The sequence below is a fragment of the Neofelis nebulosa genome, chromosome 8 (assembly GCF_028018385.1).
Source record: "Neofelis nebulosa isolate mNeoNeb1 chromosome 8, mNeoNeb1.pri, whole genome shotgun sequence".
In the NCBI taxonomy this organism is placed as follows: domain Eukaryota; kingdom Metazoa; phylum Chordata; class Mammalia; order Carnivora; family Felidae; genus Neofelis; species Neofelis nebulosa.
The window spans coordinates 30,001-43,110 of NC_080789.1; the positions used below are offsets into that span (position 1 = coordinate 30,001).

General features: G+C 60.8%; 1 protein-coding gene across 1 annotated transcript in view; it reads left to right on the plus strand.

The window, feature by feature from the left end:
- The first annotated feature begins 5,546 nt into the window (after positions 1–5,546).
- TAFA5 (TAFA chemokine like family member 5) overlaps positions 5,547–13,110 on the plus strand; it is a 155,962-nt gene continuing 148,398 nt past the window's right edge. Inside the window, exon 1 of the mRNA XM_058740853.1 lies at positions 5,547–5,790. Within this exon, the coding sequence (XP_058596836.1) occupies positions 5,679–5,790 (112 nt within the window). The 5' untranslated portion in view covers positions 5,547–5,678. The remainder of the gene's footprint in view (positions 5,791–13,110) is intronic.

Below are 13,110 nucleotides of genomic sequence, written 5' to 3' on the forward strand. Positions count from 1 at the left end.
GGGCCGGGGCTCTGGGCCTGGGGTGGGGTGAGACGCAGGCCGCGCCCCCGGGGCCGCACAAGCACGCGCCTCGTTGGCTAGGCGCGGAGGGCAGGTGGGGCGTGATTCCCCAGCACGCTTACGGGGCGTCAAACGTCCTGTGCGTTCTGGCCAGTCCCCCAAACCAGCCAATCGACAGCTGCTGTCACCCGGCAGCGCGCTTGGCGGCCCAGGACTGCGCGGTTTCCTAGCAACAGGACTCGGCCCGTGCTCCGCTCCTCCCTCATTCCCAGTTTCCATCTTGGTCTCCCACCAGTCCCCCAGGGGCCACCAGCGTCTGCCCTTGCTTCGGGCTGGATGCTGGCTGCATCTCGAACTTAATCGCCCTGCCCTTGTCGGAGACCCCGCCACCGTCACTGGTCAGCCGTCCCTCTCAATCCCCCCTCCGCAGCCCTTTCCAGCCTCACTGGGTTTCGGACCCTCTACCACCCGGGATTCCAAGGGCTCAGCTCTCTTTCCTCTTCCTTGTAGGGATTTGTAGCACCCAGCACGGACTTAGTGGATACACTCCAGATTCAGCACCCACACAGACTTAGTCACTACACTCCAGATTCAGCACCCAGTAAAGACTTAGTCAATACACTCCAGATTCAGCACCCAGCATGGACTAAGTCACTACACTCCAGAGTCAGCACCCAGCATGGACTTAGTCACTACACTCCAGATTCAGCACCCAGCATGGACTAAGTCACTACACTCCAGATTCAGCACCCAGCATGGACTTAGTCACTACACTCCAGAGTCAGCATCCAGCATGGACACTACACTGCAGATTCAGCACCCAGAACAGACTAAGTCACTACACTCCAGATTCAGCACCCAGCATGGACTAAGTCACTACACTCCAGATTCAGCACCCAGCATGGACTAAGTCACTACACTCCAGATTCAGCACCCAGCATGGACTTAGTCACTACACTCCAGATTCAGCACCCAGCATGGACTTAGTCACTACACTCCAGAGTCAGCACCCAGCATGGACACTACACTGCAGATTCAGCACCCAGAACAGACTAAGTCACTACACTCCAGATTCAGCACCCAGCATGGACTAAGTCACTACACTCCAGATTCAGCACCCAGCATGGACTTAGTCACTACACTCCAGAGTCAGCACCCAGCATGGACTTAGTCACTACACTCCAGAGTCAGCGCCCAGCATGGACTTAGTCACTACACTCCAGATTCAGCGCCCAGCATGGACTTAGTCACTACACTCCAGAGTCAGCGCCCAGCATGGACTTAGTCACTACACTCCAGAGTCAGCACCCAGCATGGACTTAGTCACTACACTCCAGAGTCAGCACCCAGCATGGACACTACACTGCAGATTCAGCACCCAGAACAGACTAAGTCACTACACTCCAGATTCAGCACCCAGCATGGACTAAGTCACTACACTCCAGATTCAGCACCCAGCATGGACTAAGTCACTACACTCCAGATTCAGCACCCAGCATGGACTTAGTCACTACACTCCAGATTCAGCACCCAGCATGGACTTAGTCACTACACTCCAGAGTCAGCACCCAGCATGGACACTACACTGCAGATTCAGCACCCAGAACAGACTAAGTCACTACACTCCAGATTCAGCACCCAGCATGGACTAAGTCACTACACTCCAGATTCAGCACCCAGCATGGACTAAGTCACTACACTCCAGATTCAGCACCCAGCATGGACTTAGTCACTACACTCCAGAGTTAGCACCCAGCATGGACTTAGTCACTACACTCCAGAGTCAGCACCCAGCATGGACTTAGTCACTACACTCCAGAGTCAGCACCCAGCATGGACTTAGTCACTACACTCCAGATTCAGCGCCCAGCATGGACTTCGTCACTACACTCCAGAGTCAGCGCCCAGCATGGACTTAGTCACTACCCTCCAGAGTCAGCGCCCAGCATGGACTTAGTCACTACACTCCAGAGTCAGCGCCCAGCATGGACTAAGTCACTACACTCCAGATTCAGCGCCCAGCATGGACTAAGTCACTACACTCCAGATTCAGCACCCAGCATGGACTTAGTCACTACACTCCAGAGTTAGCACCCAGCATGGACTTAGTCACTACACTCCAGAGTCAGCACCCAGCATGGACTTAGTCACTACACTCCAGAGTCAGCACCCAGCATGGACTTAGTCACTACACTCCAGATTCAGCGCCCAGCATGGACTTAGTCACTACACTCCAGATTCAGCGCCCAGCATGGACTTTGTCACTACACTCCAGAGTCAGCGCCCAGCATGGACTTAGTCACTACACTCCAGAGTCAGCGCCCAGCATGGACTTAGTCACTACACTCCAGAGTCAGCGCCCAGCATGGACTTAGTCACTACACTCCAGAGTCAGCGCCCAGCATGGACTTAGTCACTACACTCCAGAGTCAGCGCCCAGCATGGACTTAGTCACTACACTCCAGAGTCAGCGCCCAGCATGGACTAAGTCACTACACTCCAGAGTCAGCACCCAGCATGGACTTAGTCCCTACACTCCAGAGTCAGCACCCAGCATGGACTTAGTCACTACACTCCAGATTCAGCGCCCAGCATGGACTTCGTCACTACACTCCAGAGTCAGCGCCCAGCATGGACTTAGTCACTACACTCCAGAGTCAGCGCCCAGCATGGACTTAGTCACTACACTCCAGAGTCAGCGCCCAGCATGGACTTAGTCACTACCCTCCAGAGTCAGCGCCCAGCATGGACTTAGTCACTACACTCCAGAGTCAGCGCCCAGCATGGACTAAGTCACTACACTGCAGATTCAGCACCCAGCAAAGACTTAGTCGATACACTCCAGATTCATGAAGCTTTCCTTTCAGACCAAGATTCCTTGCTCGACTGGACATCCATCAGGCTCCCAAGCCCTCTCCGGGGCCCACCCATGTACTTCCTGTACAATCAGCATAACAAGAACCCCCCCCCCCCCCCGCCCCCGAGTCAGTGTGACCGGAGCCCCCCTCACCTCGACGTTTCCTCTCAGTAACGTTCCTCCCACTGGCCCTCCTGCTCCCGGCCTGGGAACCCCCACTGGCCCACGCCGTACCCCGGGTTGAGCCCAGCCCCTCCCTAGCGCCCAAGCCCATCCCGTGCTCGTCGCGAGGGCCCCGAACCAGGTCTGCGTTGCTATCTTCAGCAAGCGGCTTTGAATACTTTTTCCTTATACACGTCAACCCCCTCGTGCGGTAGCCACAGAAGTCTTGTGGCGTGAGCTCCAAGAGAAAGCAGACTGTGCCAAACCCACCGTACCCCTGCCTCTGGTTGGGGCTCCCCCACTGCCCACTGTCACCGGGTTCCTCTGACCTTTGGTGTGACAGCTCTCCCACATTCAACGCAGACCACCTCTCCTGGAACAGTGCTTGTCCGGCAAAGAAAACTGCAGTAAACATGAGCATTGGTGGACAAGCAGTGTTTTAAGGAATGAATTAGGACAGAGTGGCAAACAGCACAGAGGATTGAGAGTGTGGGTATTGTTTTGTGAAACTGTCATTTCACGCGTGTGTTTGTGTGTGCTCTTTCTACGGACGGCACTAAACATGTTTGTAAACCGCTCTGCTGGAAGCTTCCCTGGCACACCCTCCCAGCGCCCCACACCTGATCTGGGGCCAAGTGCTCTTCCCCTGCCGGATGAGCCCCTCCCATCACGGCTCGGCCACACTGCGCTCTGATTGCCAGTTTCCTCATCCATTTCCCAAACCGAGCACACATTTCCAGGGAACAGAAAGCGTGTGTCTTGTTTAATTCCTCTCCTGCAGCAGTGACATCTAGAAGGTGCCCAACGAATGGCTGCTGGATGAGGGAATGTCCGGAACATAACAGGAGTTCAGAATGGACAGGACGAAATGGAACGTGTCACATTTGAAAAAGTGACTTCCTTCTGAACAGGATGAAAGGCTGCCATCAAAGGGGGGAACTTAAGAGCTAGAGATCCTGGCATCCCCTGGGAGCTGCAGGGACAGCGAGGGAGCCCCTCCAGGGGCCAGAGGGCGGACACCAGCCCAGCACATTCCAGAAGGGTCCTGCCCCCACCAACCCCAGGTTCTCAGGAGCCCAGGGTCTGTGGTGCCTGCATGCCAGCAGAGGGAATCAGGAAGCGTGTCAGGAGGACACTGAGGAGGGAAGTCAGACTGTTTTAATTAAGCAGGAACAGAAAAATTTATGAAGAAAATCATCCCGGACACACTCACATTACAGCAGGAATATTGTTGGAGCTGGAAAGGCGTCCTCACTGGGCCACCGCGGGCCCTCAGCGCTCATCACAGCCTCCACGGTCTCCTAGAGGCCTGGCGGGCAGGGATTCGAGGTGACGGGTGATGCCGGAGACTGTCTTTGCATCGGGCCCTCTAGTGACCCCTGGGAAAGGGTATCCAGTTCCAGCAAGGCCTCATGGGGTCCTTGGAGGCCCCTGCTCATGCGGGATCAGAAGGTGCTCTGATGAGGAAGGATGGGCTCACATTAGCACCTCCGCTGACTGGCAGGAAGGCAGTGAGGGGACGGGGCACTGTGGCTGGGTACCGCGGGGGCTCACCTGGTACCACGGGGTTGCCTGGCGAGCATCTGGTCTTGGGAGCTCGTCTTGCTGAGGGGACCCGAGAGAGGAGTGGGGCTGGGGAAGCTGACCTCAAAGGATATACGGAATCCACTTCCCTATGAATCAGTTCTACTGATGATCTTCAACTATGCAAATCCAATGAATTACAGTCATTGTTACCTGCTCAGAAAGTCCACCCAGAGGAGATCAGCACCCGCACTTTGGAGACAGAAGACTGGGGCCTTTCCAGGTGAGGGGCAAGGAGACAGCGTTTCAGGGCCAGGGCAGTGGGCACAGGTGGAGGCGCCGGGCAGGGGACAAGGAGACTGCTTCCAGGGACGTGTGTCTCCGCCTGGCCGCGCTGGAGCTCGGGGGGGAGGGAGAGCCCTCGGGGGTGCTGACCTCAGCGGACTCTGGGCGGGTCTGAGGAAGTATGTGCTCTTTTGTGGGTTCAGGGACACCGGCGCACAACCCAGAACAGGGGTGAGAGCCGCATCTGGGGAAGGGCCCAAAGCACCCTATACTTACGGTAAACTCTGGGCCCCGGCGTCGCGGGCCTCTGCGGGAAGGAGTAGGGGCGCCCGGGGCCCGCAGCCCAAGTCCACAAACTTCGCGCCGGCCAGGTCTGTCCTCCCCGCTTGGTGCCCAGGCAGCGGGCGCGCCGGGCCGTCTCTGTCGCCATCCAGAGGCGCGGCTTGGGCGCGGCGTCCCCTCCGCCCGCCGCCCCCGCCAGTCCCGGGGCCCCGCGCCGGGACCCGGCGGCGTCGGGCGCGCGCCCCGCGCGCCCCTCCTATCGGTGGCCGCGCGCGCCGAGCCCGGGCGCGCAGCGACGCCCAGAGCCGCGGGGCCGACGTCCCTGGGCTCGGCGGGCGCGGGCGCGGAAGCGGGCGCGGGCGCGGGCGCGGGCACGGGCGAGGCGCGGGGCGGGCCGGCGCAGGGCGCAGTGGGCCGGAGCCCGGGCGCGGCGGCGGCGGCGGCGGCGGCGGCGGCGGCGGCGGAGGATGGCGCGCGCGGGGCCCGCACGTGGAGGCCGGCGCGGGGGCGCGGGCAGGGCCGGCTGCTGAGACGCGCTGCTGCCCCCCGCGCGGGCGCCGCGGCTTCAATGGCGCCATCGCCCAGGACCGGCAGCCGGCAAGATGCGACCGCCCTGCCCAGCATGTCCTCAACTTTTTGGGCGTTCATGATCCTGGCCAGCCTGCTCATCGCCTACTGCAGTGAGTACCGCGCGGCCCGGGCCCCCGCAGGGCCCCCCACCCCCCACCCCACCCGCGGCCCCCGGGCCCCCGGGCCCCCGGGCCGGGCCCCGGCCGCGGCGGCCGCCAGGAGTCGGTGCGGAGTTGCCCGCTCGCGGCGCGCCGTCCCCGGGTCCCGCCGCTTCCCGCTGGGCCGGGACGGAGAGGGGCCGCCCGGGCTCCCCGCGCTCCGGCACTTCGGAAGCGGCCGCCGCCGCCGCCGAGCCTCCCGCCCCGACTCCGGGGCAGGGCCCGGGCGCCAGGCCCCGGGTGGCGCGGCGATGCCCGCGGCCGCCCGGGGTGTGCCGCCGCCGCCGCTCCCGGCCCAGGCCGGCGGGCCGAGCCGAGCAGCGCGCTCCGGAGGCGGCGGCGGGTCCGGGGCGGGCGGGCCCAGCGCTTTCCGCTGGCGATGCTGCCGCCGGGGACCGGGGGCGACGCGGCGGCCGAGCCGGGAACGGGGTGCCCCCGGCGGGAGCGGGGCTCGGGCTCGGACGCGTGGCCGGAGCCTCCGTGTGCCTGGGAAGCACACTCGCCAGGCGCTTTCTCAAAAAAAAGAGAAGTGAGGGGTGGGGTACGTGGAGAGGGCCCGCCGCCGCCGCCGCCGCGGGCATATCTGGAGTCGTGTCCGGGGACCCGAGCCGGTGACCCAGCCGGCTGGCCTGGCGCGGGGCCGCGAGGTTCGGGGCTGGGGCTGGGGACGGGCTCGGGGGGCGCCCGGGGGTGGGGGAGTGGGGGTGGCCGGAGTCCCGGGCGCAACCTCGGGCTGCGTTGGGGGTGGGTGGTCAGTGCTCCGGGCACAGGCTCGCAGCCCGCCAGGGTGGCCGGGAGTGGCCGGCGTCCTGGGCACGGGCTCGGGGGGCCGGGATGGCGCGGGCCGGTCGGTTCCCCGGCCGGCCGCCTGGCACAGGCTCCCGGTCCCTTCCCCTCGTAGCGGGAGGAAAGGACGGGTGCTAAGGAACACCTGTCATGGAGAGCTGCCATGGGCGCGGGAGGTGATGGAAAAATATGGATTCTTAAAAAAAAAAAAAAAAAAAAAAAAAGAGGCCAGCGCCGAGCCTGGCTCCCGCGCCACCACCTCGAAGTGCCGGCCTCCCCGCTCGCGGTCCGAGCCTCCCGCTGTCTCCGGAACGAGCCCGCGGCGGAACACGGGGACCCGGGCGGCGGCGCGGTCGCCGAGTCCTGGGACAGCTCGGCCCGCCCGAACCGCGAGCGAGACCCGCGCCGGAGCCGGAATCGCCGGACTTCTTGCGGCCCCCTTGTGCGCGGCCCACAGTTGCTAGGGAGGCGGGCGCCCGGTGCCGGGAGGGGGCGCAGGGCGGGAAGCCCCCTTTCCCCCGTCCCCCCTGCCCCCCCCCCCCCCCCCCCCCCCCCGCCACGGCGGGGTCGTGACCCGAGATGCCCAGCGGGCGCCGCCGCCACTCCCGGGGCCGGGCTGCAGGGGGCCGGGGCTTGGGGCGAAGGTCGCGCCCGCCCCCGGCTCCCCGCGGCCATCTCGGCCCTCGGGCGACGCTCACAGGGTTCCCGAGAGCGGAGCCCCGGCGCGGCTTCCTTGGTGATGTGCAAAGGGCTAATGGCACATAAACTCCATTTGAAGGCTCCTCCTGCTGGCATAAGGGGAGAGGGGGCTCAGTCAGCAGTGTTGGGGAAGGGGACTGTGGCTCCCAAGCCCCCCACCCCGGGGGCGCTGTCCCTAGCCAGCGCTGGCCACGGCGTCCTTGGGTCCCAGGTGAGAACCCTGCCCTGCAGCTGGCGGCGAGGCAGCCCTGCAGGTGGGAAAAAGAGACTGCTGATGGTTAAGTACCGGACAACCTTGGCCGTGGCTTCAACACTGCACACCCCCGCCTGCTGCCAGGGCCTCCCTGGTTCCCACCTTCCCGGGGCCACGACTCCCCGCTGCGCCTCATCCGCACACTCACACCCTGGCAGGACTGGGGTCAGAGAGCCCCACCCCCCACACCGGGGGTGTGCCCAGACACACCTGGAACCCAGGGGTCCCCACCCGCAGCACCCTCAGCCTGCCGTCCAACAGCCTCCCTGGCGTTCTGGAAACACCTCTTCCGCTGGGACAAGGACATTGGGTAACACGTTATATTCGGAGGAGCAGAAATCATTAATAATGGAAGGTTGCGTGAAGCACATTTTCGTGGTTGTTGCTATTTCCGTGTAATGGAATAATTGGCGATAAGATAAGATATTTTCGGCCACCCCCCGTTTCACCGGAAATGCACTCGGAGAAATTAAAACAGTTTACTAAAATCCAGAACAGCCATGATCGTGATTTATAGCGTGGAACAGCCGTCCTGCAGAAGGGAAAACAACAACAGCACTTTCTTCTTTCCGAATGGATGGAGCACATGAAATCCTGACTAAACAGCTCTTCTGCTTCTCGTTCTCCTTTCCAATATTTCTGGGATGAGTGAGAACAGTCAGCATCCTTGTTTGTAAATTGTTTTTGTTCTCAGTCAGGAGTCTTATTACCCAAAATGTTTTTGTGTTACGGAGCAGATATATTTGTATCATATTAATTAGGGAAACTGATAAGTATCATGCAGGATTCAATTATCCTGCCTAGTAGATCTGAGCGTTTCTCTGCAGCCCAGAAGGTGTTCACTTTCCGGCGCTGCTGAAAGAAAGCTGGATTATTTCTTGGCCTGGTTTTCAGTGAGGGGATGTTCTGCCGTGCGGGGCCCAGCGGGCTGAGACTCATGTGTAGGGAGATGGGCTCCACCCTCTGGCGGGAGAAATACCTACAGTCCACCAATTAGGTTAGTTGCTATAGTGACACGGTCTTGTCATTTTCTCCCATTGGGGAAGAATTGCCAGGGAAAGCAGAGAGAGGGAGGGGGTCCTCGGTGGCTTTCTTGAAGACGCACACGTGCTGGTGTCGGGACATCCTCTGGACAGCAGGGCTGGGGCGTAGGGATTCGCTGGCTTGGGGGATGTCGAGCTTGGAGGAGAAAGTTGAAACTCCATGTTCTCATCTGGGGAAGCCTCTTTCCTTGTGGCTCAGAAAGAGCTGGTCTCTGTCCTCTTACCCTTGGCATATCTGGAGCAGAGGGCTGGGACCGGATGTGGTTCGAACAAGGAGTGGGGCGCTCTGGGGCGACCACAGTGGTCTGACTGTGGCCGGGTGCTCGTAGCTGAGCATGTGGTCTTTCCTCGCTGGCTCCCGGCACCGTGGCCATCACGCCAGCGAGGGAGACGGGGAAAATGATGAGCTAGTGGAATGCTGTAGGACGCCAAGCCTTGACTTTGAACCTTGTATGCAGTATTCAGTCCAAAGGTGGAGAGCACCGTGCCCTCCCCCTTGGGGACAGCTTGGTGGGCACACATTCCTGGCGTGCAGGGATTTCTGACACGGATTTTTTTCCCAATTAATCCCATCAAAATTGACTTGTAGCTTTGAGTTAAATCTCACATCCTCGGCTGCAACGACGAGAAGAAATTACAAACAACTTCTGAATTGTTTTTAATCCATTAGAATACTAACCGAGCGTGGGCTCTCTGATGCCGCATTTTCTTTACAAATATAATGTATTGCATAGTTAGGAGAGACTAGAATGTGCTACTTTCCTGCTGTTCAAATTTTAGTTCTGGGGTTCTTGGAGAGGTAAATTTAAGAATACCGGGCTTAATGAAAGGATGCCATTCACAAGTTTATTTCTCATCTCATGTCAAGGTCTTTCTTTCTTTCATCTCAAGGTCTGTCTTTCTTTCTTTCTTTCTTTCTTTCTTTCTTTCTTTCTTTCTTTCTTTCTTTCTTTATCTTCCTGTGTGTTTTTATTTGATGAATTTCTGGCTAGAGAAAATGTAGTGCTTCTCTCTTTCAACTTCATAAAGATAAGTCACCTCTGTTTGTGGGATTTGAAATAGCCAGGCTGGTTGCCCGAACATTCACGAGGTAAGGGGGGTTCACTCACGGAAGCATCCTCCCGGGCAGAGACCCTCGGGGGCAAGTGTTCTGGGGATCAGTGTCCGGGGAACAGGGGACGCACGGCCTCTCAGGGTTGTCTCTGGCACCTCACTCTTGCCAGTGAGGACAGAGGACAGCGGATCCCCGGAAGGAGGCTGCGTCCCACTGCCTGCCTCACCGGGTCTGCTCAGCGCCAGGCCTCGTGGCTGAATCCCACGCTGGAATTTCCTGCTCGGGACTCACCACTTGACATCCACTGAATGACACGTGTAGATCAACTTTCGTGGCATGAAGTATTTTCAGGTGACTTTTATGGACGTAATTATGGGGAAACGTTATGATAATGTGGCACTAGAAAAGGAAAGAAAAGCAAAACATTAAAATCCCCATTTCTTTATATAGCTTCGCAGCTGTGCCGATTTAGAAGGGCTCGTTTCTGCATTAAAATGTGGTGCTCTGGAGTTAATGACCTCTACAGAATGCCACCTGTCACCCAGAGCGTGGGTGACGGCCGAGAGATTGACAAGGAGGACCCAGATCGGGGTCTCCTGCTTGTGGGGGGATCGGAGGCTGGAGCGACAGCTGCGGGAGAGGCGAGGGCCCGTGGACCCGCCCGTTGTCATTTGTTTGGGGGGAGCGTCACTGGCGGCGCTCTGGGGCCCACACTGGCACAGGAGGCCAATGGAATCTAGTGGTGTCCCTTGCTTGCCCTTCGCAGACCCTTGGAGCTGGAGTTTGGGGCTGGTGCCCCAGTGCCCTGTGGCTTCTGCAGGGCGTCCCTCGGCCACCAGCTCCCCGAGGGCCGGCCGCTGCCTTCCTACTCTGGTCTGCAGCTTCTCAGACCCGCCTGGGAGCATGCGTTGAGACTCCCGGCGGGCAGCACAGGCTGTCCAGAAACGCCAAGCCGCTGGCGGGAGACGGCAGCACCCTTCTCCCCCTACTCCCTGGTGGATGTGGTGGAGGGCTCCAGGGGCAAAGTGGCTGCCGGGACCAAGGGTGCAAACACTTTTGTCTCCAGCGGGGTGAGCTGGACCCCTCCAGGTTGCCCTGCTCCTCCAGTCTCTGGGGAGGCCCTTTCCCCACAGCACACCAGCCACATCCTGGAGAATGGCCTGGGCCTGGCTGGAAGGTGGCCCCTTAGTGAGAGTCTGCCTGGGAGAGCTCTCTCCCAGCCACAGCTGCCACCTCCCGTCCCTGGTCCCTGGCGGTCTCCTGCCACAGGTGGGCCTCCCGTGGAGGGACTGGCCCGGGGGGTCCCACGGAGGCGCCTGGCTGTCCTTCCACATGTGTTGCATGAGGCAGGGGCGGTGGAGGGCCAGCCCCAGGCACCGGTGTAAGGCAGGAGCCTCGGCCTCCCGTTGATTCCGGTGATTGGGAATTAGGGGCTCCGGGAAAGAGGTGGATATGGTGGCCTTCCTGGGCTGGCATCCCGAGGGGACTGGACGTCAGCACAAAGCAGAGGCAGTCAGGCAGGGCACATGCAGCCTGGGCCAGGCACACTGTTCTGCTGGCACCCTTGCCCTCTCTGGTCACAGCCAGCCCCAACCTCAGAACGGCAGGCCGCAGCCCAGGGTCTGGCCCCGAACCCCTGTTCCCTCCCGCCACTCCTCTTTCCTGCCTGGCCGTCAGCGGGGCCCCGCCTCGGCCGTCCCTGCGCCCGGCCTGCTTGCACGTCTTCCTCCACAACGAGTCTTGCTGTCCTCCAGGTCTGCCTTCACTGTTGTGCCCCAGCCCCTCCTGGGCGCCTCAGCACCGTCCTCAGTGGGGCCTCTGCCTCCAGGCTGGCCGCTCTGACACCCCACCCGTGGCTCCCCGTTGACTGAAAGCTCTGTGCCTCTCTCCTCTGGCGGTCAGCGCTCACCGCATCCTCGGGTCGCCCCGGGCCTCCCAAAGCCAGATCTTGCCTTGCTGGTGGGACTCTGGGTGCCTCTGTCCTGCTCTGGCAGAGTCCGGCCCGAGGCCTCCACCAGGGGCCTCCCTTCTTAGGAAGGTGGTGTGTGTGTGTGTCTGTTCTCACCTGCACAGCCTGGTCTGCCTGGGCCATTGCGATGTTCCCTCACTACCTGCCGGGTCCCCTCAAGGGGTAGCACCCTGAACTGCTGCTGACTGCAGGCAGGCACCGTGAGCTGGACTGGCCCTGGGAGAGAGCCTCCTCCAGGAAGCCTCCCTTGAACACACGGCCTCATCCCCCTCCCCCGTGCAGTGCTGTTCATCCGAATGCCCCGCCCCGGGCAGTGAGTGCTCCCTTCATCCTGTTTGGGGCTTTGAGCTCTGGCCCTGACACGGCCGCTAGGGGGGCCTGACTGCCTGATTCTTGGGGCAAACACTCCTTGATCCTGGCACCCTGACGCTTTGACCACAGTGGATTCAGTTCTGGAGGCGTGGCCAAAGGTCTGGGGGCGTGACCAAATGTCTAGGGGCGGGGCTGAAGGGCGGGGCCAAATTGAAGGCCTGGGGGCGTGATCAAAGGTCTGGGGGCGTGGTCAGGTGTCTAAGGGCGGGGCTGAAGGAAGGGCGGAGTTGAAGGCCTGGGGGCGTGGCCAGAGGTCTGGGGGCGTGGTCAAATGGCTGGGGACAGGCCTGGAGAGGATGTCTGAAAACTGGCTGGATCCTCGAGGATCAATCTGTTTCCGCAGTTCCAGAAATGATTAAAAAGATTTAAAAGGGGAACAAAAAGAGGGAGAAAGTGTGGAACCCTGAGGACACGCTCAGTATTTTGTCAAGCGTCCCTGGTAGGACATTGTCAGAAGCGCTCCCGTGACCCTCACCTCCTTTCTGTGGCTCCTGCTTTGACGCCTCCACGGTTAAGCTCCCTGAACACTGGTCTCTTCCCACATCCCCCTGCTTCGGGGTTTCTGCCCCCAGCACTGCGCATGTGTGGGTGTCCCTGAGGTGGGGCCGTCCGTCCTGGGCACCGCGGGCTGTTGAGCATCATCGCCAGCCCCGTCCCCAGGCCGGGACTCCTGCTCTAGTTTGTGGGTCCCCAGTCAACCCACCCACACCGGTGTTTCCTGATTTGTTGAGTGAGACTCTGGGCCTGGGGCTCGGCGTGGGCAGGGTGACAACCACGGGGCTGTATCCGTGGCTGAATGGCCAGCCGTTGGGGGGTTTCCAGGCTGTGGAGCACCCAGCCCGACCTCGACCTCTCCGCCTGCCCAGACCGCACTCCCCAGCCCTTCCCAGCCGTTCCCAGCCTGCTGGAAAGGCTGTCGGCTGGGACAGGAGGTGTCTCCACACGTTTCCACGCACGTCTGTTTTCCAGAGCCGGGAAGCCGCGCAGGGTTCACCCGTCGCTTGCAGTCTGTCGTCTGCGTTGCAATTTCTGCGCGTCGCATGTGTAACCGTGTTGCTGATGGTGATGCCGCCATTTGGAGGCAGTCAACAGGCCT